Genomic DNA, 26246 nt, shown 5'->3' on the forward strand with positions numbered 1-26246 from the left:
GGTTTGCATGCACTGACTCGTGGAAGCGAATACTCGCTAAAAGTTTACCTTTATATATTATTATTTTTACCGCATTGTGAACTCTGGAACTTATAAGTCCTTAGTTGTGTTCTCGAGGTTACTACCATCTCGCTTGAATAGTTCTCGTACTGAATTATACGGTATCACAACGCCAGTGATTTATTCTTCCAACACCTTTTCCCTCCTGCCGGTTATCTAGTTGAATGCGAATACGAAATTGAACGCGTGTTCCTTCCGGGGCGGTCCTGTTAAGAGATAGGGCGAGAGAGAGAGAGAGAGAGAGAGAGAGAGAGAGAGAGAGAGAGAGAGAGAGACAGAGATAGAGAAAGAGAGAGCTTCGACGCGTACTTGTTTTAAATATCCACGCGGCAGCTTAGTTAGCTCGTAATAATGGATAGATGTTGCTATGCAGAAGCCAGATAAACATTCCAGGACATGCGAGAATAAAGCTTTAGAAGTTTCGAGAATTCCGGGAAAGTGAAGCTTTGAAAGGTCGAAGAATTCGAGAACTGGAAGGCTTATAGAGCCAAATGTCTTGAAAAATGCTTGAATCTTGAGCACTAAAAAAATATTAAAAATAAAACTTCGTTTATAATCTCCAAAGTAAATAGTTAACAATTATACAAATTATTTCAAAATGAAAAGGATGATTATTTATCATATATATACTTTTATTTTTGATTATCTTAAAGCTTATAATGTTATTTTCTTTTTTTTTTAATGATTATTATGGAAGTCCAGGCACTTTTCGGCATTCGATATTAATGGAAAAAACTGCACGTTGCTCAAAGGTAATTGATTTTAGACAAAATTGAATAATGGGTCATTCGGGAGGCATTAATAAGATAATAATTAACCAGTTGATACGATAATCCGAAACTACTAAAATATCTGCAAATATAAATTCGAATGCGAATAAAGTAATCGAACGAATTAACCAAATTTGCGTCTTTATAAACATTTAAATAAGCAACTATTTTTTTCTTGCACGTATATCGTCGATAAATTTTATAAGAGGAGGCTTAAAGAAACTGTAAATTACCTGTTTATCCGAAAATTATTCGTAATTATTTATCAATATTGATTTGGTGAAGTTGATACATTCACCGTGGATATTAGAATTTATGTTTGAAAGCTAATGAAAGTTGTAATAACAATACCTACAGTTCATTAAAAATTTTACTGGCTTTGTAGAGATAATACACGATATATTAATGCTCGATAATAGAATTCATTCGGTGGTATTTTGTATGTACAATATTTTTTATTAAAAATTTGATTAAAAATAGCAAATTTTTGTATAGTTTCTGCGATTATGTTTAAATGCTAACAATTGTATATATAGAGAGTTGTACAGAGTATATTTTGAAACATATATCGACGATATTGCATTTAAGGGCAATCATTACGCAATTTATAATACTGAAATATAAGACTGGCTTAAGATAACTAACTTATCAAAATCAGACATAACACTGCGATAAGAAGGTTTTGAAAGAAGAATAAACATCAGCAGATTGAAAGGGCGAACCGAACGGCCGTTTTATTAAGATTTAAGCCAAATGTAATATCGGTAAATTCGACAAACTTGAATTGTTATAAAATTTACTCTGTCGGGCATATAAAGAACGTAAAAATTAAACTTATTTATTAGTTATAAAGGTTAATTGATAAATGGCAGTCCAACTGGTTTAAAATAAAATTCTATTTTTGTAATTTAACTTTGAATATAAAAATTATAAATACACATTTGATGTTGTTTATTCTTAATTTTAGTATTTTACTGAATTAAGAGCCTGCGGGCGCCAAGTATGACAGACTCAAGTAAATATATCAAAAAGTTTTTATATGTATCGAGAGCATTTAATTTTAAAGATCGCAGATAATCATTTTGTTATTTACACAAGTTAAAAGCGACTCGCTACTTGGTCGCTTATCTTATGTTTCCGTTCTAACTGTTTTCTTTGCTTGGCTCTTTTTTTTTTTTTTTTTTTTAAAGATGTTTCTGTCTCTGAATGTTGGCTAATCATTAGCATACAATGAGCCGTCTACGGAGGAATGAACGATTCACTTTCACCATGCTACGATATATAAAAAAAAAAAAATTCTTACAGCTAAAAATAATAATGTTATTATGGTATGAAATAATAATGCAACGAATAATGTAACTTAACGGCATACAAATATTTTATTATTAATATAACAAGCAAAAAAAAGAGGGGGGGGGGGTAGTAATTTTCAACGCTTTTAAATAAATGAGAGAGTACTTTTTTGTCCTTGTTCATAAATTTTTTAGAAAACAATTAATTTTAATAAATAGACACTATGGCAATAATAATGGGATATGAAACATTATAAAATACAACAAAATAAACAATAATAAAATTTAAAATAGTATTTCTTCGATTTTTTTATTATACGTTTGAAATATTATCACATCATTCGACGAAAATGCGCTCTTGGAAATTCAGGACCTTTTATAAAATTGATGCCTGAACCCGTAAGCATTTGTATGTGCAGTTTGTTGCCTCCAATGATTCAATACTACGATAACCACCTCCAGTTAAATGTAGCCTGTGTTGAAGAAATAAATCCAAATCAGATTCGAGAATCTTTTTTTTTTTTTTTTTGTTGTTTTCGTTCAGGCAGACCCAAGGCTTTTCAAGTCATTCGCATTTTTTTCGTACTTTCTTTTTATCCAATGAAATTCGTAGAATTTATAAAAGGCACTAATTGCGTATCTACATGGGCAATCAGTACACAAACGGTTATGACGCTGGTGCACTCCTTTTCGTCCAGCCTTCGATATTTATTATACTCCTTTACGCTCACATCCCATTTAACTGTCGTCGGAGTACGATTTATCTCGTAGCCTTTTCTTGCAAAGAAGTATAAACACTTGCTTGAAGCAATTCAAAATTCTTTATTATTGCAAAAATTATAATTGACAAACATCTCATTGCAAGCATAATGTTCGTAATATTATAATTATTTTGTACTCGTTAGTTGTACATTTTTTGCTGAAAACTAGCATAATTCTGAATTAATTTCGTAAGGATGTAATCGTTAATAATAAGTCATTTAACCACAACAACAAAAAAGTTACATATATATCTAGTAAGAATTTCTCTTTTCTCATCCTTTAATCATTTTGTAAAAGAATGTATACAACCAAAAAAAAAAAAAAAAAAAAAAAAAAAAAAAAAAAATTCAATTGGCAAAGCCAATGATTGTTCTGAAAAGCAGTTCCAACTATACTTTGTTTAATAGTTTTAAAAGGTAAGATGACAAACAAGCGTATCGCAACCAGGAATAGTGTGAAAACCCGCTTAATCACCCTATTGAAAAAAATACTCGATGGAGAATAAATCGTCGAGAAGAAACATCAGCTTGAAATAATTGTTTATAATTTATTCGAATCTTCTTGGAATTTGTCCTTTCGACTTAGTCATCCAATGAATTGGCAATATAGCGAGATTTGTAATTTAAAAATGATTATGATCCTTATTCAACTTGTCGTTTTATTTATAAGGCAACAATTTACCCACAGTCAAGGCTCCGCTTATGATTAATTAAAATCAATACAATAAATACTCCATAATATTATGTACAATAACAATGATATTTAATATAATTAATTAGAATAATATGTACAATAGCAATTAAATAGTTTTTTTATCCAAACATCATTGGTAATGTGAAAAAATAAATAAATACATAATTAAAAAAAAAAAATAGATGCAACATTTAAATTTATAATGTAGCTCTTAAGTTTTGAATTATCAGTGTATGACAGATAAAAGAAGTGCGATTCATACGTGCAATACACGTGTAATCGTTATACACAAAGTTAATAAAATTACGACAGTGAGAGTGCGGGTATCGGACTTTCAATAGTCCGTAATGTATTAGCGCAAAAATAATTATTTTTTATTATACATGTATGATGGCATAAAATTGACTTATCTCACTCTAACTACTCGCGTATTTTAATCGAAGCATTGGTGTGTGTAGTATCGATAAAACGTATTTTCTAGCTATAAGTTATTTTAACTTATATACATGATATTTAAATGGAGTTTTCGCCCGTGCAAACTTATCTTACTATTTATCTATGTCCAAAAGAGGCGAATTATTCGTTATTCGGGAAAAACTCTCCTTCATAAATTAAGAAAAACTTGCCAACAAACATCTTTCAACGTTGAGTCGGCATACGCGTATAAATCAGTGGATGATTAATTAATAAAGGAGCGGGAAAAGAAAAAAATGTCGCGAGGCAAAAAAAAGCTTTTGTTTCGCTTCGCGAGTCTGAAAATACGCGCGAATCAATTCCCCAAGCAGTCCGAAAGAGTCAGTGACCATTGGCCACTATCTTTCTTATACTAAAAGTCGTGATCGGCTTCAATTACACCTACACAACCACCACCAGCCATGTACAACTACCACATGTATACATGATACGCGCAATGGTACCTCTTTTATATTAATAAATAAGCTAGTCACACCTCGCACAAGAATAAATCGGACAATTTCACATTATCTCGGTCGAACCAACGCTTCGACCCCGTACAGGCCCACATCAATAGAGCGGGCAAACTTACGATATCTCTCTCTCTCTCTCTCTCTCTCTCTCTCTCTCTCTCTCTCTCTCGAACCAACGCTTCGACCCCGTACAGGCCCATAAGAGTCGACTCAAGCGACGACGCAATTCGTCAAGCACGTTGTCAAGGAAAGAGAACAAGAGATCGACTAATCGACTATTAATACAGATTACTAAGTCCTTCAAGAGCACGAAGACTTATCATTAATTACTCTTGTGTGTGTGACTAGTCTTTTTACTGCCCCCATAAACAATTAAAACATAATTGATTACTCAACAAGTTGCATTAAACATCTTACACCATATCAAGTATAGTTATTCATACATGAAACATACTTGATTCAAACACCATCGTCTCATGCTACCTCATGAGCATGATTGATTGACTAAACCAGCTGATATTTACAACATCAGCATTACTTCAACTTCAAGATTCACAATCATATCCATAAAATCTACGATAATCAAGAATACGAGGACACACACACCCTCATTACTTCAATATAATTCTCTCTCTCTCTCTCTCTCTCTCTCTCTCTCTCTCTCTATCTATCTCTCTCTCTCTCTCTCTCTACACACACACAACATTGCAATATTATTATAATTATTAACAAATAATAAACATTGTTTTACTGAATACATCATATTTTTCAGCCTTGTCACTTATTATTTCCTTTAAAGTTATCCTGACGAGAGACTAATCCACTGAACTATTGAATTGGTAGTTCGAGCCATAAGCTAAACATTTAAAATTGAACAGTCGTAGATGAAATAATTTTCTAGCCTACAATAACTGGAAATAAGATATCTTTAACGGCTGGGCATCGGTTATTATTTCATTGATAGTGTCGAATAACAAATGATTATTCCTTAGCGAATGGACAAAGTTGTCACGTCCTTTTTCACAACGAGGACCATATCGGATATACAGTCGAACGTAATTCAATTTATAAATTCGATAGAAATACGTAGAGGGTTTTAATCGAAAATATTCTTATGCGAATTTTTAAGCGACTAACGGCATTTCATTCCATTAAAAACCTATTGTTAATTAATAATTTAAGGCTTAGGAGCCGAGGACAAAGTGCCATTTAACAGGGAAATTCAAGCTCATTGGCTCTTTCGAATCGGCGCAATTTTAAGAAATATCTTGTCCTACGGGTTGCTCGAGCATAATCGACGATAATCGCTGAACAGTCGAAGATAATATAATAAAACATTTATTTATGAAGAATGTGACATACGTTGTACTTGCTGCTTTAGAGCTTCTTGCATTGCATACAATAATTGCCATTGGAATTAGGAGAAGGAATCGAGAAGGATGATAAAATTGGGGCGTTGTGGGATTAGAAGATCCGCTAGGTTCGTGACGGTCGAAAATTTCGGCCGCCGACGTTTTCAGTCACGTTAACTTCCGATTACCAACCAAATCTAGATATCAAAATATAACTTATCAGTACTTTTTTTTATTGTCAATATTTTTATATTATAGGCGCACAATTTATATATATATATATATATATATATATATATATATATATATATATATATATATACACACATATACACGTACACGCATGTTCTTTTAATTTGAAACGCATTCGTTATTTGCATTAAAGCTTAAATGATTTAACGTGTTATTCGCTTTATTATTAAAATAATTGACAAATATGGATGATGACCATGCCGAACAGGAAGACTTTACCCCGAGACCTTATCAAATTGATTTATATGAAAAAGCCGTGGCAAATAATAGCATAATTTATATGCCAACTGGTTCGGGTAAAACATACGTAGCAGTTTTAGTTATAAAAAAATTGAGCGGAGCCATTATTAAGTACGTAATGATAATTTTTTATATTCTATGTATCTATATCCAGTGAATAAATCTCTTTATGTTTTGAAATTTAGGCCTTATAAAGAAGGTGGTAAAAGAACTATATTTATAGCGAACACTATCTCGTTAGTTAATCAACAATGTATGTATTTAAGGAGGCATACATGTTTTAATTGCAAAGCTTATACAGGAGATATGAATCTTGATTTTTGGGAAGGCGTACAATGGGAACAAGAATTTGAAGAAAATCAAGTACGTTTAATTAAATAAATATATATATATATATTTTTTTTTTAACAACAATAACATATAATATAGAGTTACATTGACAACAAATTATATATTACTTTCAGATTTTAATTATGACTCCACAGATATTTTTAGATTTAATAGCAAAGTCTTTTATACAACTGCGTAATATTAATTTAATTGTATTTGACGAATGTCATAGGGCTGTAAAAAACCATCCCATGAGATTAATAATGCAAAGGTTTGAGGACTATTCGGCGAAGGAACACCCAAGAGTGTTAGGCTTATCCGCTTCCTTACTTAATTCCAATATTAAATTAAACAAAATTATGGATACTTTAAAGGTTTGATGCTGCAATAAGTTCTTTACAATCTTAATAATTTTGTTTGTATATTTAAATTATTTTCGATGAAATTAATTATTTTTTTTAAGAAATTAGAAATTACGTTTCATGCAAAAATAATAACCACCGAATCATCTACGTATTTTCTTAATGCAATAAAACCACAAGAAATTATTGTACCTTATGAAATTGTAGAAAGTGATGTAGTTACATCTATCAGTAATATTATTGAGTGTACTAAGGATGTTATAAATACTCTTGACATTAGCGACAATTGGATAACAAATTATAGTAGCGATGAATTCAAGGCCACTACAAAAGAAAAGAAATTAATTTTAGTTCTAAATGACATTAATATACACTTTGCAGAAATGGGTTTATTTGGAGGTTACAAATGTGTTTTGTTACGTTTGGTACAACTTGAATACATAAAGAAATTCACATGCAATAAGGTTTTGTATAATATCGTTGATAATATATCATTAATTAATTTGCGTCCCATTACATTACTGTTAATTAGAAACATCGATTAAATTTCTTCTCGAATTCATTCTAGGATTTTAATGGAGTATTGGATTTTATAATAACTCAATTTATGAAAATACAAAAATGTTTAAATGATAAGATAGAGCATCTAAAAATAGAAAATATTGAAGAGTAGGCTTGTAATTAATTCAATTTTTGTATACTGCATTATGTTATATAAAATTATTCTTTTTCAGACTTTCTAGCCCAAAAATAATAAAGCTATTAGATATTATAAAGACATATTATAATAAATTAAGCGATAAATTTTCTTGTATAATTTTTGTACAAAGACGATTTACTGCAAAAGTGCTATATCATTTACTGAAAGTAAATTATTAATTAAAGTATTAAGCATACAAGAAATGTTGTTTAAAATAATGTTTATTAACACGATTGTCTCTTCGACATTTTCAGGAATTGCATGTATCGGTTCCAAAGTATGAATTTATTAAAGCTGACTTTGTAATTGGCAATAATGCCAATGCCTTTACAAATGCCAGAGAAAATGTATGTATTTCGAAGTGGAACAAAGAAGCATTGAAAAGGTAGCAATTATTTAATTACGTTCATAATTAAAGATTCTTATATTTTCATTAAAGATTGAGCTGATTTTTTATTTATTTATAATTTTTAATACAGATTTAAAAGCGGTATTTGTAATTGTTTGATTGCTACGGATATTATGGATGAAGGAATTGATATACCCGCATGCCAATTAATAATCCGTTATTTTCCCGCCGTAGATTTTCGATCGTACTTACAAAGTAAAGGAAGAGCTCGTAGTCGAAAAAGTTATTTCATAACATTAACTTCTGATCCAGATGGTTACAAGAGCCGTTATAGTTTTTTTCAACAGTCTGAACAATATCTTGAGCGTGTATTTACAATTATTATTTGATAATTTCTTATACATAATTATATATTATACAATGAAATACATTATCAACATTTTTTTTCTCTCTCTTTTATTTTATTAGGCATTGCTTCACACATCACAAGACCGTTCATTACCAACTGTTGAAGAAATTAGTGATATGCTCTATCATTATGAAATCGAACCATATAAAATCACTAATAAACACGGAACGAAAAGTATTCTTACAGAGCATAATGCTATATCTACTATAAATGCATATTGCTCGTATTTAGATAGATCCAAATTTTTTCTACTAGCTCCTACGTGGACTAAAATTATTTATAAAAGCAGCATTACGGCACTTGAGCAATTTAAGGTTTGAAATAATGACTTAAGGATTACTCATGGATAGTTGTATATAATTACTAAATATAATTTAACCATAGGTTACTTTAACATTACCAACATCATCTCCCTTAAAGAAGACTATTTCGGGAGATTTAAAGAGTACAATTGCAACTGCTAAAAAATCGGCAGCTCTCAAAACTTGTATTGAATTATATAATTTAGGAGAATTAAATGATAAATTTCTGCCAAATAAAGTGGAAGATCATGTACAAAATCATAAATACTTATTTCCCCATAAAGAAGAAGAAGAAGAAGAAGACTTACCGTCAATTCCAGGAACGCACAGCACAAAACGGCGTCACGAATTGATTGTAAATTGACATTACAATTACTCATATTTTTTATTATTCCATTAGATTACTAATTAATACTTAATTACACATATGACTTTCAATATTATTATTAATAGAAAGAGCGATTCAAATAACTATGTTATAGGTCAAATTAAATTATACTTTTTTTTTTGCATCATTGATTTAATAATGGATATAAATAAGATAATTAACGGAACAATTATTTGATATTTTTTTTTTTTTTTTTTTTTTTTTTTTTTTTTTTTTTTTTTGAATATATAATTACATCATTTTATGAACAAAATAATATATTTTTATTAATCTAATTTAAGTGGTTATAGTAGGCACAATTTTTTAATTTACTAGATCTATATTAACTGTCTGTTATTACTATCGTAATAACAATGCAAATATTTAATTATATTAATTGTAAAGTGAGTATGTGCATTTAATGAAGAAACTGACATATTTTATGAAAAAAATTCCTTTTATTATAGCATCCAGAAGTATTGTATGCTGCATTTCCACAAACAAATACATATTTATATTTACATGTAATAAAAATGAAACCAAAATATCCAGAGCCAAATGAAAATCGTAATTTCATTTTTTACGATCTATTAAGAAGCCTAAAAACTTATGGTATTTTATCTACAAAATGTATGCCTAGCATTCCATCATTTCCTATATTTATGAATGTGGGAGATATAGAAATTACTATTAAGAGAAATATATGGTTGAAACCTATGAAATTGGATGAAATAGAAACATTGAAAAAATTCCACTCACTAATCTTTGACGATGTTTTGGGTGTAATAAAGGAATTTGCATTTTTCGATGTTAAAAACAAAGATAACAGCTTTTTAATTGTTCCCGGTATGTATGAAATTTTAATATAACGTATAAATAAATGTATATATATATATATATATATATATGTGTATTAACTATTCAAATTTTTTTTTTTAGTTTATAATCAGTGTATTGATTGGGAAATTGTTAGAAACTATAAAATTATTAAGAATATCCCACCATCTGATTTAGGATTAGTGAAAAATTCAGAATATGAATTAGCACTTGTTACACCTAGTTACAGATCGTCAAATGTATATGTAGTAACGCAGGTCTGTGAATACTTGAAAGCAAATTCGTGTTTTCCTACGGAAGATTATTATTCTTATGTTCACTATTTCAAAGTCAGACACAATTTGAATATTAAATTTGAAGACCAACCTTTATTGGAGGTGAAGCCTATATCTAAAAAAATTAATTGCATTAAGCCAAGGTTGGTCTTATGTTGTAATTACAATTATGTATTCTATTATGTATTCTTAATTCTTATTTTTTTATAATTTCAGACGTATTAGTGGTGGACTTACTAAAAAAAAACACGCTAAACTAACTGAAAATTTTGAAGAGCATTTAGTAGCAGAATTATGTGAAAGAATTAATTTTCCAGCAGTTTATTGGTTGAAAGCATCGACGCTTCCATCAATTTTACATAGAATATCGCAATTGCTTGCTGCGAATGATTTACGAATGCAAATTAATAATGAATCAATTTCCGACGAAATTATGATAATTCCGACTGAGAATTGGGATCCTGTACAAATTGACGTTATACAGTCTTCAGATAAAAATAGGGACAGTACATACGAAGATTCCTTTTTGGAAGAAGATTTCGGAAACGTTGATAATTCATTAATTCAAAAATCTCAACCAGAAGTGGATGGTAGGCTTTTATTAATTTGTTATTGCAACATTAATTTAAAGTATTACTTATTATGTATTGTATTTACGTAATACAGAGTATATAGTCGAATATTTTTATTTTAAATTGCAATTTGTAATTTTAGCACGATTCTAAGTCAATTACTTTAGCTTTGGTTAATAAAAATAAGTTGCTTGAAAGCAAATTTAATAAACTAATTTACGATAAATAAATAAGGTTGTAATTTAAAAAATTTTAGTACTTAGCCAAGAGGACAATATGCAGTCGTGGAAAAAAGAGGAAGAGCCGCCCGATTTTGAACGAAATGCAGATAAAATTCAACTTATCGATATCGAATATTATTATCAATTTATGAATCAAGTTACAGAGGATGAGAAAAATAATTTAGTAAAATTAATTTATCCTTCGTGTTTATTTTATTACAATATTATTTATATTTGTACATAAATTTTTGTATAATTTTTTAGAAATATAAAAATGTCTTCAAGAGCGAATATAAAACGGTCGAGTTAGTTCCTGTGACGTCTATAAAAATGTTAAAATTGACAAACCCCCGTGGTCCAAGTCCTTTTGATATTTTACAGGTAAAAATTTTAATAATTTCCATTATAAAACAAAGATAGAATAGCACTGAAAATATAATTTATTATTGTTGTTGTTGTTGTTGTTGTTGTTGTTGTTGTTGTTATTATTAGTCAAACATTTATGTTTATTAGAGTTTATCTTCTAAAATAAGCGCCGACGCCTTTGATTATGAACGCGCTGAGACATTAGGAGATTCATTTCTCAAATTTTCCGTTTCTCTTTTTCTATATCAAAGTTATCCAAATCTTGAAGAAGGCGGATTAAGTAGTCTTAAGGAACAGTTGGTTTCAAATTTAAATTTGTATTATTGCGGAAAACATAAAAATATTCCAGGACGGATGAATGTGGAAGACTTTTCACCATTGTGTAATTTCATTGCTCCAGCATACGCTGTTGATCGTCAATTACAGGATATCTTGAATATTATACAAGTAAAGTAAATTTATTATATGAAACTTCAAATGAAATAAGCTTTTTTTTCTTCTTATTCTCCCGTTTCTTTGCATGATTATAAGCGTTTCATTTTATTTTAGGTATCAGCAAATTTTTTGTATGAAATAAATATACCACCGATAGAGAAACTTAATAGTAGTTTGTCATCAAATACAATGGCCAAGATTAAAAAGAAATTACTTGATTGGCCAGAAGAAAAAATATTGCAAACTGGGATGGAACATTTTCTGGGGGTGCAAATAGTTTCTGATAAAACTGTGGCTGATTGCGTTGAAGCCATAATAGGCACATATTTATTGGTAAACTACTGCTACATAATATTCATATGTTGTAAATCAGTTTGTTTCAATAAATTTTTTGATTATAGCATTTGGGCATAGAAGGCGCATTAAGTATTGTAAAATGGTTTCAAATACTACCCAAAACCATAGTCGTTAAAGAATTTCTTCATTCATCGGTACCTAATCCATGTATACAATCTGGGGATATTGATGTACATATACTGTGGGTAAATAACATAGAGAAAAGGGTGGGATATAAGTTTAAAAATCGGGCGTTCTTACTGCAAGTATGTTAAATGCTAAACTGGTTGCAATCAAAATAAAATTATGTATATAGTATATGATATAATAATAATTTAATTTTGAAGGCTTTCACTCATTCATCGTATATAATGAACAGAATAACCTTTAGTTATCAAAGATTGGAATTTTTAGGAGACGCTGTACTTGGTGAATATATGAATTTTATTTAATTTTACTTATCAATATTTAATATACAATTTTAATTTAATTCATCGATCGTAGATTTTCTTTTAACATCTTACATTTATGAGTCCTGTGGCAATTTGAGTCCCGGTGACCTTACAGACTTAAGGTCTGCATTAGTAAATAATGTTACATTCGCTTGCCTTGCTGTACGTTATAGTTTACACACAGCTATCTTAGTCCAGTCTCCAGAGTTATTTTCAGCTATCGATAAATTTGTTAAGTTTCAAGAACATAGAAATTTCGAAACTAGTGACGAGGTAATCCTGAAGCAAACAAAATTTATATAAAATTATTTGATTATATTATTAGCAATAAGTTCTTTCATTTTTGTTATTAAATTTAAAATAATTTTTTTTTTTTTTGTTTAACGCAATAGTTATTATGGACTTTGTTAGAAGAAGACGGATGTAATATATCAGAGCATGTTGATGTTCCGAAAATTCTTGGAGATGTTTTTGAATCTCTAATTGGAGCCATTTTTCTGGATACAAATAAAAATTTAGAAACAACATGGAGTATTATATATCGTTTAATGAAAACAGAGATTGGTAAAATAATATTTTTATTAGCTAAGCATTAATTATAATACATCCACTTATGCGCATTAATTTTATTTATTTCAAATAGATACTTACAAAGAAAATGTTCCTAAACAACCCATTCGAATGTTGCACGAAATGCAAGGAATAAATCCGAAATTTTCGTAAGTAAACGAGAAGTAAACCGTAATTTATATATTGATTTTTTCATTATTCTAAAATGAATTACATAATTTCATTTGTAATTGATACTACTGTATACCGATATTTAATCGCTCTTGAATTATTTTATAATTTTCAGATATGTCAAAAAAATTGAAAATACTAATAGCTGTATGATCACATTGTCCATTAGTGTTAATGGAGAAAATAAATATTTTCATGGATTTGGACTATCAAAGAAATTAGCAAAATTTGCTGCTTCGAAACAAGCCTTGAAATACTTAAAATCCAAATCATAATTTATTGTCGAACGTTATTATTCAACAAACTTATGTAAAAATATAATTTAGATATTTTTTGATTATGTATAAAAAGTGTTTACAATAAACAGATTTTTCACAATGTTTACTATAGAATTAATAACGTGCTAGTGATCTTAATGATGTAAGAGAATGTATCGTTAAAATTGTGAATAGTTATAGTGTTAACAATAATGATATATTTACATTATCATGCCTTTTTCATTTAAAGTATTTATCATGTCATCGATAAGTTAATTTTCTCCTTTCCTTTTTTTTAAAGATGGACGTTCAAATACTTGTTTTACACCAGCTGCCTGATTATTATGAAATTTCAGATTTTGGGCAGTTTCAGAAATCCATGGTGAATCAAACTGCGTTGTGTCTTGATCTACCAAATGTGTATATTTGGTTCTTCCACTGCGCCCAAAGTTCTTGACTTGCATGACTTTAGGCAAAATTGTCTTATCAAAGTGATCTTCCAGAGTAGCTCCAGAAAAATCTCGTTTGTAAATTGTATCATCTTTATCCAAATAAAATGCACCGCGATGATAATACTTTTGTAAGAATTTATATTTTCCTTTTGCTGCCTTATTGGTAATAGTCTTTGGATTCAGTCGTGCTTCTTGACGTCGGTCTTCTTCAGTCATGTTTCGCAATCTTTCTACTTCCAAACGCTCTCTTTCAACTCTGAATAATAAAAATAATAAGATTAATAAACAAATCTCATATAATTTCCTTTCATTATATTAATTTATTACATTGTTCTTGTAAATACTTACGCTTCTCGCTCTTCCCGATCCCTTTTATTCCGTTTTAATTCGCGTAATTTCCATGCTTCATACTCTAATTCATCATTTTCATCGTCTGTATTCACATCATTTATATTTCCTTCGATCTCATACATGCTACCTCTAACTTGACTTTCTTTTCTTATAGATTCTTCTACCATCTGCAATTAAAAAGAATGTTTACATTTTTTTATTTATTTTTTTTTATATGCGAGAAACGTGTAAAAAAAAAAAAAAAAAAGTTTTACTCGTAATGTTTGTTTTTTTCGCTCTTCTACTAATTTCTTAGCTTCTAATTCTACTTGTTTTTGCCTTTGCGCTTCTTTTTCTTTTTCCATCACTGTAATTCTGTCTCTCTTGCGAACAAACACTGGTTTTAATCGAGGACCCGTTTCTTCTTCAGAATCCGTATATTCTTCATATTCCGAGCTGGATTCAGAACTATCTCCAGATTTTTCTTCTTCGTCTTCTTCTTTAATTAACTCTTCGTCTACTTCTTTACGCGATAAAACTCTTTGTTTAAGTGCCTCTCTTCTTCTTTCGATTTCTTCATCGGAGAGATCCTCATCCTCCGATGATTCAGAACTGTCGAGTTTTATACGTTCTTTCGATTTTTCATTTATATCTGTCATTAAAACTTCAGGCTCTTGAACGTGTCTTCTCCTTTCTGCTCTTATTTCATCCGTATTCTCCCTTTGACGATCTAATCTTGTGAGTCGACGTAATCGAGGATCATCGTCTTCTTTGGTTTTAATGTGATCATTAGTTTGAGGAATATTTGGAACGCCTTCTATCTCTTCGTACGGTCTTCCTCGTTTTTCCATAAAATCATCTTCCTCTGATTCTTCATCGGAACTAGCAGTAGGTGCATAATCTGGCCTTTTACCTGACACGTATCGATGTACTTTTACCTTCTTCATAGACACTTCACCTGGAAGAAATTTTAACAAATTAATACATTATATATATATATATATATATATATATTACAAATTATAAATACAAATATAATTATTTTACCTTTATCATTTTTTATTGGAACTGCACCAGCAGTACTTTGTATCCCCATGGGTGCTGGAGCTAATGAACTATTTGCAACAAAATAGTCCATCATTTCTTCGACTGACGGTTACGGCTTATATTTGTACGTTGTGCGGTAATGGAATCGATTAAAAAAATAGTAATAATTGCTTGTTGCTTTGTATACAAATGAAATAAATTTATTATTTCATAAACATGTCTATTTAATATTCTGCCTTTCTTTATTTTACTTTTCTAACCTCGATCCTTTAACGCACTGCTGCGCGACAACAAGACGAACTGCTTTCAATAATAGATCAGAGCGTTTTTTTTTTTTAGACGTTTCAGATGAAATGTGAAAAATTACATGCCTACGCTCATCCTGCTATTGCTTTAATAATATTTTCTACACTATTTAAATTGAAATTCATTTGACGTTTAATACGCTCGCGATAGACTTTACATTACCGCGAGAAACATAAAAATAGTGTAAGAGTAAATGACGTTTAGTTAAAAGACTTTTCGTTTGCAGTTGGGTTATGTCCGTATTATTGAATTAGCTAATTTCAACAAATTTTATTTACTCTACGCTCTTCGTTCATTATTAATATTTAATGGGAATCTTTTCCACTGTCCCTAGTGTGACCTTAGGTATATCTATTGGATTTCTATTTTATAATCAAGTCGGCTTTATCGCACGAGTTGAAGGAACTTCAATGCAACCAGCCTTAAATCCTTACCTGGATCAAGATTACGTTTTTTTAAATCGTTGGATCATACGAGATAAACTTATTAATAGAGGAGATATCGTTACCTTCAAATCGCCTAAATTTCCAAATCAGAGACTCATCAAACGTGTTATAGGATTGTCCGGAGATGTGATACAAACTCTTGGCTATCGTACAGAAATCCTTCAGGTTCATTTATTAAATAGCCGTGAAAATTAATTGCTTATTACGAATTACAATGCATCCATTTATTTATTAAATTGTTTATTCATTTATTTAAGGTGCCAGATAAGCAATGCTGGGTCGAAGGAGATCATATTGGACATTCTATGGATTCAAATAGTTTTGGACCCATTCCGATTGAAAGCATAACGGCAAAAGCAACGTGCATTGTATGGCCACCGAGTCGTTGGCAAAACTTGAATAATTTTGTTCCAAATAGTCGCACACCCTTAAATAATTTAAATTCACTAGCGGGATAATTGTTAGGGTCATCAAAATGAGAGCAGTATGTTTTGTAAAACGATTGCAATGGGATTTACCAGGTACATTGTTCAGACACGGTTTAACAATTGGAGATGTTGATAATGACGGTGACAATGAATTAGTTGTTGGAACTGCCGAAGGAGATTTATATATTTTTAAGGTAATAAATATACAGTAAAAAATTTTTTAGATAAACAATCGTATTCATTTGTTTAGGTGCGCGCGCGCGCGCGAAAATATATATATATATATATACATATACAAATTCAAAACAACAAATGTAATAAATTTAAAACTTTTGGCAGGGCTTGGAATTGTGGCAAAAAATTACAGGTCTCGGTTTAATTACAAGTATCGCGATAGGTGATATATTTAACTATGGACGAAATGCCTTAATTGTAATTTGTGGGGATGGTTGGGTTCATATTTACTATAGTCCTCGATCTGTTCATCCAAGTATAAATACCTTACAGTCAGAAGGAAGTGGTTCCGATAATGGAGAAATTAGCGAACAACATGCTACAAAGTTTAAGACAGGTCAGTTCAGCTTAATAGTTCAGCTATTTTATTATTTTTATACAGTTTGTGCATTTAAAATTTTTAGTTACACAATTATGAAAATTACCAATTTCTATAGGAACATCAAATTTAATCAATGCAACGGAATTTACTAATTTGGATCACAGAATTAATATAAACAGATCGGCAGAGTCGGTTGGCAAAATGCCTACAAATACAAAAATTGTTTTAGTGGCAGATGTAGATAAAGATGGTGCCAATGAAATGATAATTGGCTTAACAGATAGAGTCGTAAGATCTTATAGATGGTCCAGTAACGTAGACTTGGGTACTGGCAAGCTGGTAGGACTAAACAAATGGGAGTGTGCAAATCAAATAGGAACCGTGACTTTACAAGAGGATTCTGATGGGACTCCGACACTTTTAGTTGCTCAACCTGGCGGGACATTTATGCGAATAAAATGTAACGCGGATGATTATCAGTTGGAAGAAGATTGTTTTGACACCAACAGCGAAGCAGCAGCTAGTTGTGTCGATTATCAAACCTTGGGTATTTCAAGAATGAGAAATCAAAATATATCGACTGAAATTTTAGGAAATTTAAATCCTAAAAAAACACATTCTTCCAATGATAATAATTTGAAAATTGGATCTGCAATTAAGACGAAATACGAATATAATAATTTAAAATATTCCGAGGAAGAATCTGTAATGGTAAAAGAAAGGTATAAAAATACTTCGGAGGATGTCGATTCGGTAGATGGTAACCTTATTGGTGGAAATATCGTATTTGAAGAGTTTGATAATAGAGAAAGAAAAATTCATTATAATAAATCTTGTGAATATTCGGTTGGTGAAAAGAAAAATGCAAATGAAAAAGATAGCGAAGTGAAACTTAAAGAGCAGAAGCAACAAATTAATTTGAAGTCTAAAGAAGAAATTAAAACTTGGTCAAATACAAAATCATATGCCCTAGCCACACTCGATGGTACCATAATGTTAGTAAAGGATGAGATAATTCTTTGGTAATGAAAATTTTTATTTTTCTCTTCTATAAATATATAAAAAGTTGTATGCATTTTCAACTGCTTTTGCATAATTTGTCATTAAATATTATATTTCATACTGCTTTTGCTTGTAATAATTTATGTCTGATTAAGAAGAGCCTGAGTAAGAGCACAATTGCGCAATCAATGATTTTTGTGAAAATCAAGAAATAAAATTATTATCATTTTGAAAATTGAAAAATATAATATAATTTCCACATGGCAAAATGAAATTCTCGCCTATTTTTATAAATGTTGATCATTATTGTCATTTAATTTATAATAATTAATAAATTATTATACTTTTGGATTTCTAAGCAATATATTTATTTAAGGAAAAAAGTAAAGACAAAATTCTTTGTTAAAATAGTAATTTATTATTAAAAAGCAAAATACATTAGTCCAAAATGAAAATATAAAAAAGAAAAATTATATTTCTTTATTTTTTATTTTAACTAAGGTAAGATAACAGTACATTTATATCCATATATCATTTTATTAAGCTTAAGCATGATAAAGAAGAAACGTCGATACTTTATTAAATTTTGGATTATTATTATATATAAATGATATTAAGCGATAAACAAAGTAATATTGGAAAAAGATCTTTAGTGATATTTATGAAAAGTCTCGCAATGCATTTTTACTTACGCGCTGATCAAATTATAAGAAGCATTACGATATTGAATGTTAAATAAAATATCTACTAACACAATTTCAATCGTAATATTATGAGTATATAATTCATTAAATAATGACGCGTACATTAATTATTATGGTAACAAAGGGCCACGATGAAATTGATTGTTTCAACGTGTGAAAGAATATGAAAAGTTTTGTTCTCGTTTCTCGTTAATAATTCATCAATTATTAATGAAATTTCTTATTTAATGTGCATGTACGTACACTTACGAATTTAAATGTATCGCGTCTTTAAGTACTCGTGCTACAGTACTCTATTATCTCCGAACGAATTATTCAAATACGTCAAATATGTATAATTGACATTATCAGTATGACTGGTAATGATTAAATCACATTTCATTCATTTGATTGCTATCGATTAATGTAATAATGCAAAATGCATTTTATTAATCCAATAGAAAGAAACAATTTATTCCCATTATGCTTATTAATTATGTATTTGGTAGTATTTTATAGTTAAAGTAATAATGTTGTAGTAATGGCAGTGGTAATAGTGATAAAAGTTTTTAATTTTTCATCTAATTTAAAAGTTCTTTTTTCATTCGCAAACGTGCACTCGGGCACACACATACTTGCTCGAAAGTCTAGAGAATAATTTGTAATTTAAATTGTTATTTAAATATATTATAAAGATATTTCAATGTGAATGACAGCCGATCATTAAAAAAAGTAAGTTTTAAAAGATATAGGTAGAACAACTGATCTCTGGAAAAGCTTAAGTATATTAATTCTTTCTTATAATAAGAAAATTCATTAAATATCATTGAATTTTCATTTAAAATCTGTAAATTGTGTAAAGAAATTTGTTATTTATGTAATTTAACGAAGAATCACGGACACATTTGTTTTATGTAATAAAATTATTATAGTTATATATGGTTAAAATAGTATTTTCATACTTAATAAGTTGTAGAAAATAAAAAAGGTCTGAATTTTCATTATATATTGAAATATGTTTCAACGAACTTAAATTCATCAAATCCTTCGAAAATATATGCTCTAATCCCTTTCTTGATATATTTCTTATCACTTTAATTATATGAATGTATAAAAAAATGCGTAATTTATTCGTCACTTTGCAACGTCATAAGTAATGGCAAATATTTTTTTGCGTGCTGAAATTAAAATAAAAAAAATTGAATTTATCAATAAATTTATATGCGATGTATGTTTTTCTTCGTCGTATATTAAATTAAATATAAATTATTAAATTATCAAAATTTGAAAATTACATTTTTAAATTTATAAAACTACTCATAGCACGCAATAGTCGAGATTTTAATTATAATTTAAATTCTTAATGTGCCAAAAAAAAATATTCATTGTTACTGGCAATTGTTAATAGAATGTTTGTATAAATGATAATTTCTTATTTATTCTTCCATTAAATATATCGAGAAAAAAATTTTTATTTGTTAGTATTTTGTTTATTCGATTGATCGATCGATCGGATTCAGGAATAATATTTTTCTTAAGTTAAATTAGTTATCCTACTCTCAACAAAATTTATCTATAAATATTTCGTTAAAGTTCTTTTTATAAATTAAATGATGTACATATGGAGATTTTTTTTTTTTTTTTTTTTTTTTTTTTTTTTTTTTTTGCAACATGTTATGTTAATATTGTAAATGAAAGTTTTCAATGCTTTCTTAAATATTATTATTGTGAGAAGAAAAACTCGAACTGCCGACTATTGTTGAAAAACAATTATAGGTCATGTAAATATTTTGTACAATCAGTTTTGCTTAATTTGTGTGTTGTGCGTGCGTTAGGTTTATTATAGTCTCTGTTTTTTCAAACTCTGTAAACATGTACAGTTTTCTTAAGCTTCTTGATAAATACGACCAACTGAGTGTTTTTGAATTTAACATCATTGGTTTTTAAATTTTAATCGTATTTCTTAAATTAGATAATGCGCATTAAGAACACACTGTTTTTTTTTTTTTTTTTTTTTTTTTTTTTTTTTTTTTTTTTTTTTTTTTATTGAATAATACATCTACAAAAACTCATAGCATAGCACAACACTATATTTAGACATTTAGATTGATTTAATAATAATAAAGCTTTATTATTGCATGTAAAAAAAATAAACTTGTACAAAGAGATAAAAGAAAGAAAATTATGTAAAAAATTTTTTTCTTATACATTTGTTTAAAATAAAACGTATCGATACTCTTTAATATAAAACTTAATCGCTATAAACATAATGCTTATTGCAGGTCAATGCAAGTTGATCATCACATCTCGGCATTATGTTCACTAGATGTTACCGGTGATGGAGCTGATGAAATAATTGCATGTACTTGGGATGGTCAAACGTATATTCTTGATCAACAAAGGAATAGCGTTCGCTTTCAGTTCGAGGAACCCGTGAGAGCTTTTTGCGCCGGGATGTATAGTGTTTTCCCCCAATCCACTAGTCCTTGTCTCGTTTATAACAATTTTTTTAACAAGGTAATTTTTATGTTACGCTTGACGTTGATTCTCTTTAAATTATGCTAATCGAGTATGTAACTAATAACAAGCTACGCGTGAATGATGTGAATTTCCTTTTGTTTTTATTCGACTGGCGAATTTGTGCGTTAAGCAGGATTGAAAAGTTCTTTCTATCTAATATATGATGCATATAATTATTTGTATTTTAATATTAATATAACAATAGCATAATAATGTATTTAATTGACTTATGACAGATTTTTCTATATTACGATGTCAGTCTTCCAAGTATGGTAATAACTGCGTTAAATCCCGAAGAGACATTGGACAGTAAGGAAAAGAATTTATTGAATGAAATTTTGAAGGGCAAGTCCGATTCCGAGCGTGAAGTCCAATTGAAACAATTAACAGAGTGGTTATTGTATGGAATGTTTTGAGAAATGAAATTTACAATTCAAACGAATCAAGATACGTTTCACCTAAATTATCAAATAATCGATGCAATTTTGATAGTGGATTAAAAATTTTATGTGTAATATGAAGCGAATTATCGAATATTGTTCTTTCTCTTTCTTTCATTGTTACTGTCTTTTCGTTCTTGTTAAAGAATCATGTACGTTTGAAGTTGTGAAATAAAATTAAAAAAAAAATTTTTATTATCTTATAAAATTTTGACTATATAGATACGTTTCAAAAACATCGTCTTTTGTATATTTATAAATATATATATATATATATATATATATATATATATTTATTTATTTTAATATATATATATATATTTTAATATATTTTAAGCCAATACATGAAATTATTGTACTGGATATTATTATTACAATGACTCTAAATGGTTTCATAATTAATTAATAAAGTATTATCTATAAAGGATTATTGTAACATGTAGTGATTTGCATTGTGTTTTGTTTAGTTGGTAATATCTCGTAAAACGAAATCGTGAATCAATTTTTTCAAATAGGGACAAATACTAAAAATTGTATCGATTTTAGTTAATTTAATGTTCTTTTAATTCTATCGTATGAGACGAGGTAAACACGAGGCTATGAATGTTGCTGTTGATATTTAGTCACGAAAGAATATTTTCCACATTTATCAACTTTTACGGGTAACATTTTACGGTAGTTGTGTTCATTTTTTATCATCTGCAAAAATAACTCTTTATGATCGATTCCACAATGATTACAATGCGTATTACGACTACAAGTATTTTAAAAGATATTTATAACCAACGATTAAGCTCAGTTATATATGATTTTAATACATATATTATACTAATAAAAGGTAATGTAAAAATGCAATAATTTTAATATAGAAAAATTTTTATCTATAATTGAGGCAAAGGAAAAGAGCAGACAGAGTCCGTCTAAATTTTAAATATAGAGAATCAAATTTTTTTTGTTCTATCGAAAGCTTCACCGTCACATACAAAAGACTCGCGTTAATATATTAATGGTGCATATGCCATTGAATTCATGAAAAATGAATTAAAAAAAAATTTTTGTTTTACAACCATAATTGATAAGAGGACAATTATTGTCAGAATATAACGAAAGAAAGAAAACTGTGCGTCATTTACTTCGGTGTGTTCAACTGAAGAATCGAGGCACATTTTCATTTTATTGTCGGATATTTTCAAGTCAAAAGCCTCGACAAGGCAAATACTAAAGCGGCGAGCAACGAAAATGAAAGCCAGGAATTAAAATGAGATGAGAAACTCGTGATAAAAGAGGAAGTGGATGCATTCGCGAAGCTAGCGGAGGCTTGGCAGCAGGGCGAAACGTTTTTTCGTTGTAACATTACATTTTCCCCTCTGTGAGAATCGTAATCCCCGGTATCTTGAGGGACTCGCGTAGATGAATTGTGACTCCATCAAGCTTTACGTGGGGTAAATCGAGGGGTAAAACAAAGAGGTCCAAGAAGACTGAAGGCGAAGGACTTCCGAGCTGCTCCCCGAGCTCTTTTTTCCTCCTCGTTTCTTTTTCAAGCAAAGGCAAAAGAGACAGGGGAAAAAAAAAAAACGAAAATATAAAGTAAAGAAAAAATAAGAATTCGCCCGAGCCAGGAGCGCTTTGCTTTTTAAATGCCTTATGGCACGAATCGTCGCTGAGTTGGTAAGTCGAATAGAAATTGAATGTCAGGCATGAGATTTTGCTGGCAATTACCCTTACCATTAGCGCACTCCGCAAACATTTTCCCTCGATTGCACATCCGTAACGAATTATTGGCACTTTTAATGTTGTTTATTCGACGACTCTACGACTCTTCGCTCAATTAGCACGAACTTCAAGATGCGAGGGGCTAGAGGCAGGGTAAATGTTTTCTTGGCTTTGGCGACTCTTTAATGCTGAGATGCTAAGAAAATAAAATGCCCACCAACTCGATCGAAACTCGACTTTATTGATAAAGAAAAGCTCCGCTCTGCTTATTTCATCAAGCTATTAAAACAGCGAGATTAAAACATACGTGCACTTTTATTAGTTGAGATTTATGGTTATAACTATACACGCGTTAGCGCATTAATAAACAACAAATATCCTCCATCATTGTGGAGTAAATTTATGTATTATGCTGACAATTATGAGTTGCATAAACGAATAGATGGTAGTTACGAGTTTTTAAGTATTTTCCGCTTGACTCGGCGAAGGAAGCCAAGCCGGAAGTTTATAAATAATATTCATTAAAGCGTTCACACCTTTCAGGCTCATTTGCTCGTTAGCCCTTATTACTGACGTCACGGCTCTTGTTTTTGAAATTAAAAATTTTTGCCTTCTTTGAATTCGTAGTTGGAAAATTTAGGAAATGAAGGCCGTAAAACGAAGACATTCAGAGAGCACATGCATTCATCTAATATTAAAGTAATAATAAACTTTTATTACAGGCACATATACCGCACTAGGACGTCGAAGCATAAAATTTACCATTCCATAATGCCAAATGTTAAAATTTAAGTAGTATTTCCGCTGGTTCTCGCTAAATTGATTTACAAGTTTAACAGAAGAACAGGTAATGCACATTGCATTAATGCGTCAGGAATAGGTTTTTCCATGCCTTTTCCAAGCACCATAATGCCTGATCGGCAAAACTCGTTAGCCCATCTAAACGTCTGTACAAGTATTTGCGTGAACGAATCGTTGGTTGTAGAAGAGCATGAAAAACCATATGAATTCTCATCCGCTCGTCGTGAAAACGAATAAATTGAATAAAAGGCAAAAAAAAAAAAAAAAAAAAAAAAAAAAAAAAAAAAAAGAAATACTTTTTTAATACATTATTTACAAACATTTGAGAAAGAGAAAGGATTTCTTAAACAATAGGAAACCTGACTCTGACCCCCCTCGATAAAAGTTAAGAGCATTATATCCTAACTTGATGTTTACGGGGCTGCTTATGGGCGCCATGCGTGTCATCTCCGCACATAGAATTCACATATGCATTCTAGAAAAATGCGAGAGTGTTTAATAGCCGAGTAGGCCAGAGGAGGCTTTAGAAAGTGGGATAGCATCGTTGGATCGCCCGGACGATGTAAAATGCGTCCTTCGACGGATGGAGGGAGGTTTTGTCGTCGTGTGGTGGTGTGCCACTTCGACGAATGCGGCGCGAAAAGCCTCGTCCGAATCTCGTCAATGATTCGGCTTTGGAGACAATTCGGGCGCCGTGATCCTTGGGAAATCGCGCTTAGGGCGGCGCCGCTGAGTACTTCCGAGCCCGATCGTCGAATAATCTCCGTCGCCCCCGGAGTGACACCGAGGACATGTGCGTCCCCCACCTCACCCCCTCCCGTCCCGCTCCACCCCTCCTCCCGCCTCCCCCGCCGACTCATCAAGAGCCGACGATAACGTGAGACACAGCATAGGCGACGCGTTTCATCGGAATCCAAAAGGACAAGAAGAGCCTGTTGATCGGGGAGGAGCCTGTTAAACGACCGGTGAAGCGTCTCGGCGATGTCCCCACAGATTATTCTGGAGAGCTGCGCAAGATTTTTGATGATATAAGAACGGTGACAGATACGCTATGCCCGTCTCCTGTGCTTATTTGTTTATTTATTTATTCGCCTGCGTCTCTATTTTTTTCCTCCTCTTTTTTTCCTTTTATTTTTTCGCTTTTTAGTCGCACGTCTACGCGTCGACGGACGCGAAAAGTGGCTTATGGATTTTAATAACGCGAGTTCCATGTGGCTTCGACAGCTCATTTAAAAGTTCGAGCATTAAATCGCGTTATGTAAATCTTTGGTAAAATTCGATGACAAGCGGGCACTCGTAATTTCAAATGGATATAATATCGCATTTCCCGAATGCCGCGAAACGAATGTCCGCGTGGACATTTTACGGATTTCATTAAAGCACGAGCACGAACCATTATTACGTTATCGTCTGCTAAAATTAACACCATAAAAAATTGAAAGTGAATAAATCATAGTTAGTCGGCACTTTTTTGTTAATTTGCCCTTAATCACCCACTACACGGGTTGTTCTACCATCTAAACTAGCGAGTCCGTCGATTTTTAACGCAGTGATTTCATCCGACATTATTATCAACGATCCAATTCCCAGATCACAATCTGGGATAAACGTATATTACCACTATTAGCATCTATTGACAATTTTGTCAAAGTTGAGTATAAGAATCGATCTTAAAAGGATTGCGACGCATGGAACATAATAATCACGTTCTCCTAACACCTCCATCGTCAAAATTACTTTTAACGTAAATTTAATTTTGTTACACCTACGGCTAAACATGCTTCGCTCGTGTCTTATGCTTGTCAGGCAGCAAAAATTTCTCCAGCTACGAGATTTCGAGAGAAGGACAGATTTTTTACAAGAT

General features: G+C 30.5%; 4 protein-coding genes across 5 annotated transcripts; 3 read left to right on the top strand and 1 right to left on the bottom strand.

Annotated features, from left to right (window-relative positions):
- The first annotated feature begins 6208 nt into the window (after positions 1 to 6208).
- Positions 6209 to 13779, top strand: Dcr-2 (Endoribonuclease Dcr-2). The gene is made up of 22 exons (XM_011496157.1): positions 6209 to 6458; positions 6533 to 6710; positions 6812 to 7051; positions 7141 to 7503; positions 7608 to 7708; positions 7774 to 7906; positions 7994 to 8124; positions 8219 to 8456; positions 8557 to 8811; positions 8882 to 9154; positions 9634 to 10012; positions 10106 to 10421; positions 10495 to 10868; positions 11107 to 11255; positions 11336 to 11452; positions 11585 to 11884; positions 11987 to 12205; positions 12274 to 12474; positions 12556 to 12637; positions 12713 to 12933; positions 13053 to 13224; positions 13304 to 13779. Exons 1-22 carry the CDS (start codon positions 6292 to 6294, stop codon positions 13381 to 13383), a joined length of 4689 nt encoding a protein of 1562 aa, XP_011494459.1. The 5' UTR covers positions 6209 to 6291; the 3' UTR covers positions 13384 to 13779.
- On the bottom strand, positions 12861 to 15666 carry Mfap1 (Microfibril-associated protein 1). 2 transcript variants are annotated; one of them, XM_011495975.1, is made up of 5 exons: positions 15488 to 15666; positions 14716 to 15398; positions 14459 to 14628; positions 13884 to 14366; positions 12861 to 12939 (listed from the first exon to the last, which is right to left on the bottom strand). In XM_011495975.1, exons 1-4 carry the CDS (start codon positions 15579 to 15581, stop codon positions 13931 to 13933), a joined length of 1383 nt encoding a protein of 460 aa, XP_011494277.1. In that variant the 5' UTR covers positions 15582 to 15666; the 3' UTR covers positions 12861 to 12939; positions 13884 to 13930. The 2 variants fall into 2 exon arrangements, with proteins under 2 accessions (XP_011494277.1, XP_011494278.1); XM_011495976.1 differs by having other exon boundaries at positions 12866 to 12939; positions 13894 to 14366.
- Positions 15667 to 15835: 169 nt separating this feature from the next.
- Positions 15836 to 16720, top strand: LOC105359545 (mitochondrial inner membrane protease subunit 2). Its single transcript, XM_011496158.1, has 4 exons — positions 15836 to 15842; positions 15998 to 16028; positions 16128 to 16404; positions 16497 to 16720. The coding sequence occupies exons 1-4, from the start codon at positions 15836 to 15838 to the stop codon at positions 16695 to 16697; spliced, it is 516 nt and encodes a 171-aa protein (XP_011494460.1). The 3' UTR covers positions 16698 to 16720.
- On the top strand, positions 16693 to 22013 carry LOC105359377 (integrin-alpha FG-GAP repeat-containing protein 2). The gene is made up of 5 exons (XM_011495977.1): positions 16693 to 16861; positions 17007 to 17238; positions 17339 to 18245; positions 21191 to 21425; positions 21665 to 22013. The coding sequence occupies exons 1-5, from the start codon at positions 16715 to 16717 to the stop codon at positions 21842 to 21844; spliced, it is 1701 nt and encodes a 566-aa protein (XP_011494279.1). The 5' UTR covers positions 16693 to 16714; the 3' UTR covers positions 21845 to 22013.
- Positions 22014 to 26246: the final 4233 nt, after the last annotated feature.

This window comes from Ceratosolen solmsi, unplaced genomic scaffold (genome assembly GCF_000503995.2).
Source record: "Ceratosolen solmsi marchali unplaced genomic scaffold, CerSol_1.0 scaffold11, whole genome shotgun sequence".
NCBI classification, from domain to species: domain Eukaryota; kingdom Metazoa; phylum Arthropoda; class Insecta; order Hymenoptera; family Agaonidae; genus Ceratosolen; species Ceratosolen solmsi.

Coding starts and splice junctions, on each gene's coding strand:
- Dcr-2 (XM_011496157.1), top strand. CDS start 6,292: ATGGATGATGACCATGCCGAACAGGAAGACTTTACCCCGAGACCTTAT. Junction 7,504..7,607: donor AGAAATTCACATGCAATAAG/GTTTTGTATAAT, acceptor AATTCATTCTAG/GATTTTAATGGAGTATTGGA. Junction 11,885..11,986: donor ATATCTTGAATATTATACAA/GTAAAGTAAATT, acceptor ATTTTATTTTAG/GTATCAGCAAATTTTTTGTA.
- Mfap1 (XM_011495975.1), bottom strand. CDS start 15,581: ATGATGGACTATTTTGTTGCAAATAGTTCATTAGCTCCAGCACCCATG. Junction 15,399..15,487: donor TCCAATAAAAAATGATAAAG/GTAAAATAATTA, acceptor AATTTCTTCCAG/GTGAAGTGTCTATGAAGAAG. Junction 14,367..14,458: donor GATCGGGAAGAGCGAGAAGC/GTAAGTATTTAC, acceptor TTTATTATTCAG/AGTTGAAAGAGAGCGTTTGG.
- LOC105359545 (XM_011496158.1), top strand. Junction 16,029..16,127: donor TTCGTTTGCAGTTGGGTTAT/GTCCGTATTATT, acceptor CACTGTCCCTAG/TGTGACCTTAGGTATATCTA. Junction 16,405..16,496: donor ATCGTACAGAAATCCTTCAG/GTTCATTTATTA, acceptor CATTTATTTAAG/GTGCCAGATAAGCAATGCTG.
- LOC105359377 (XM_011495977.1), top strand. CDS start 16,715: ATGAGAGCAGTATGTTTTGTAAAACGATTGCAATGGGATTTACCAGGT. Junction 16,862..17,006: donor GAGATTTATATATTTTTAAG/GTAATAAATATA, acceptor AACTTTTGGCAG/GGCTTGGAATTGTGGCAAAA. Junction 18,246..21,190: donor AAGGATGAGATAATTCTTTG/GTAATGAAAATT, acceptor TGCTTATTGCAG/GTCAATGCAAGTTGATCATC.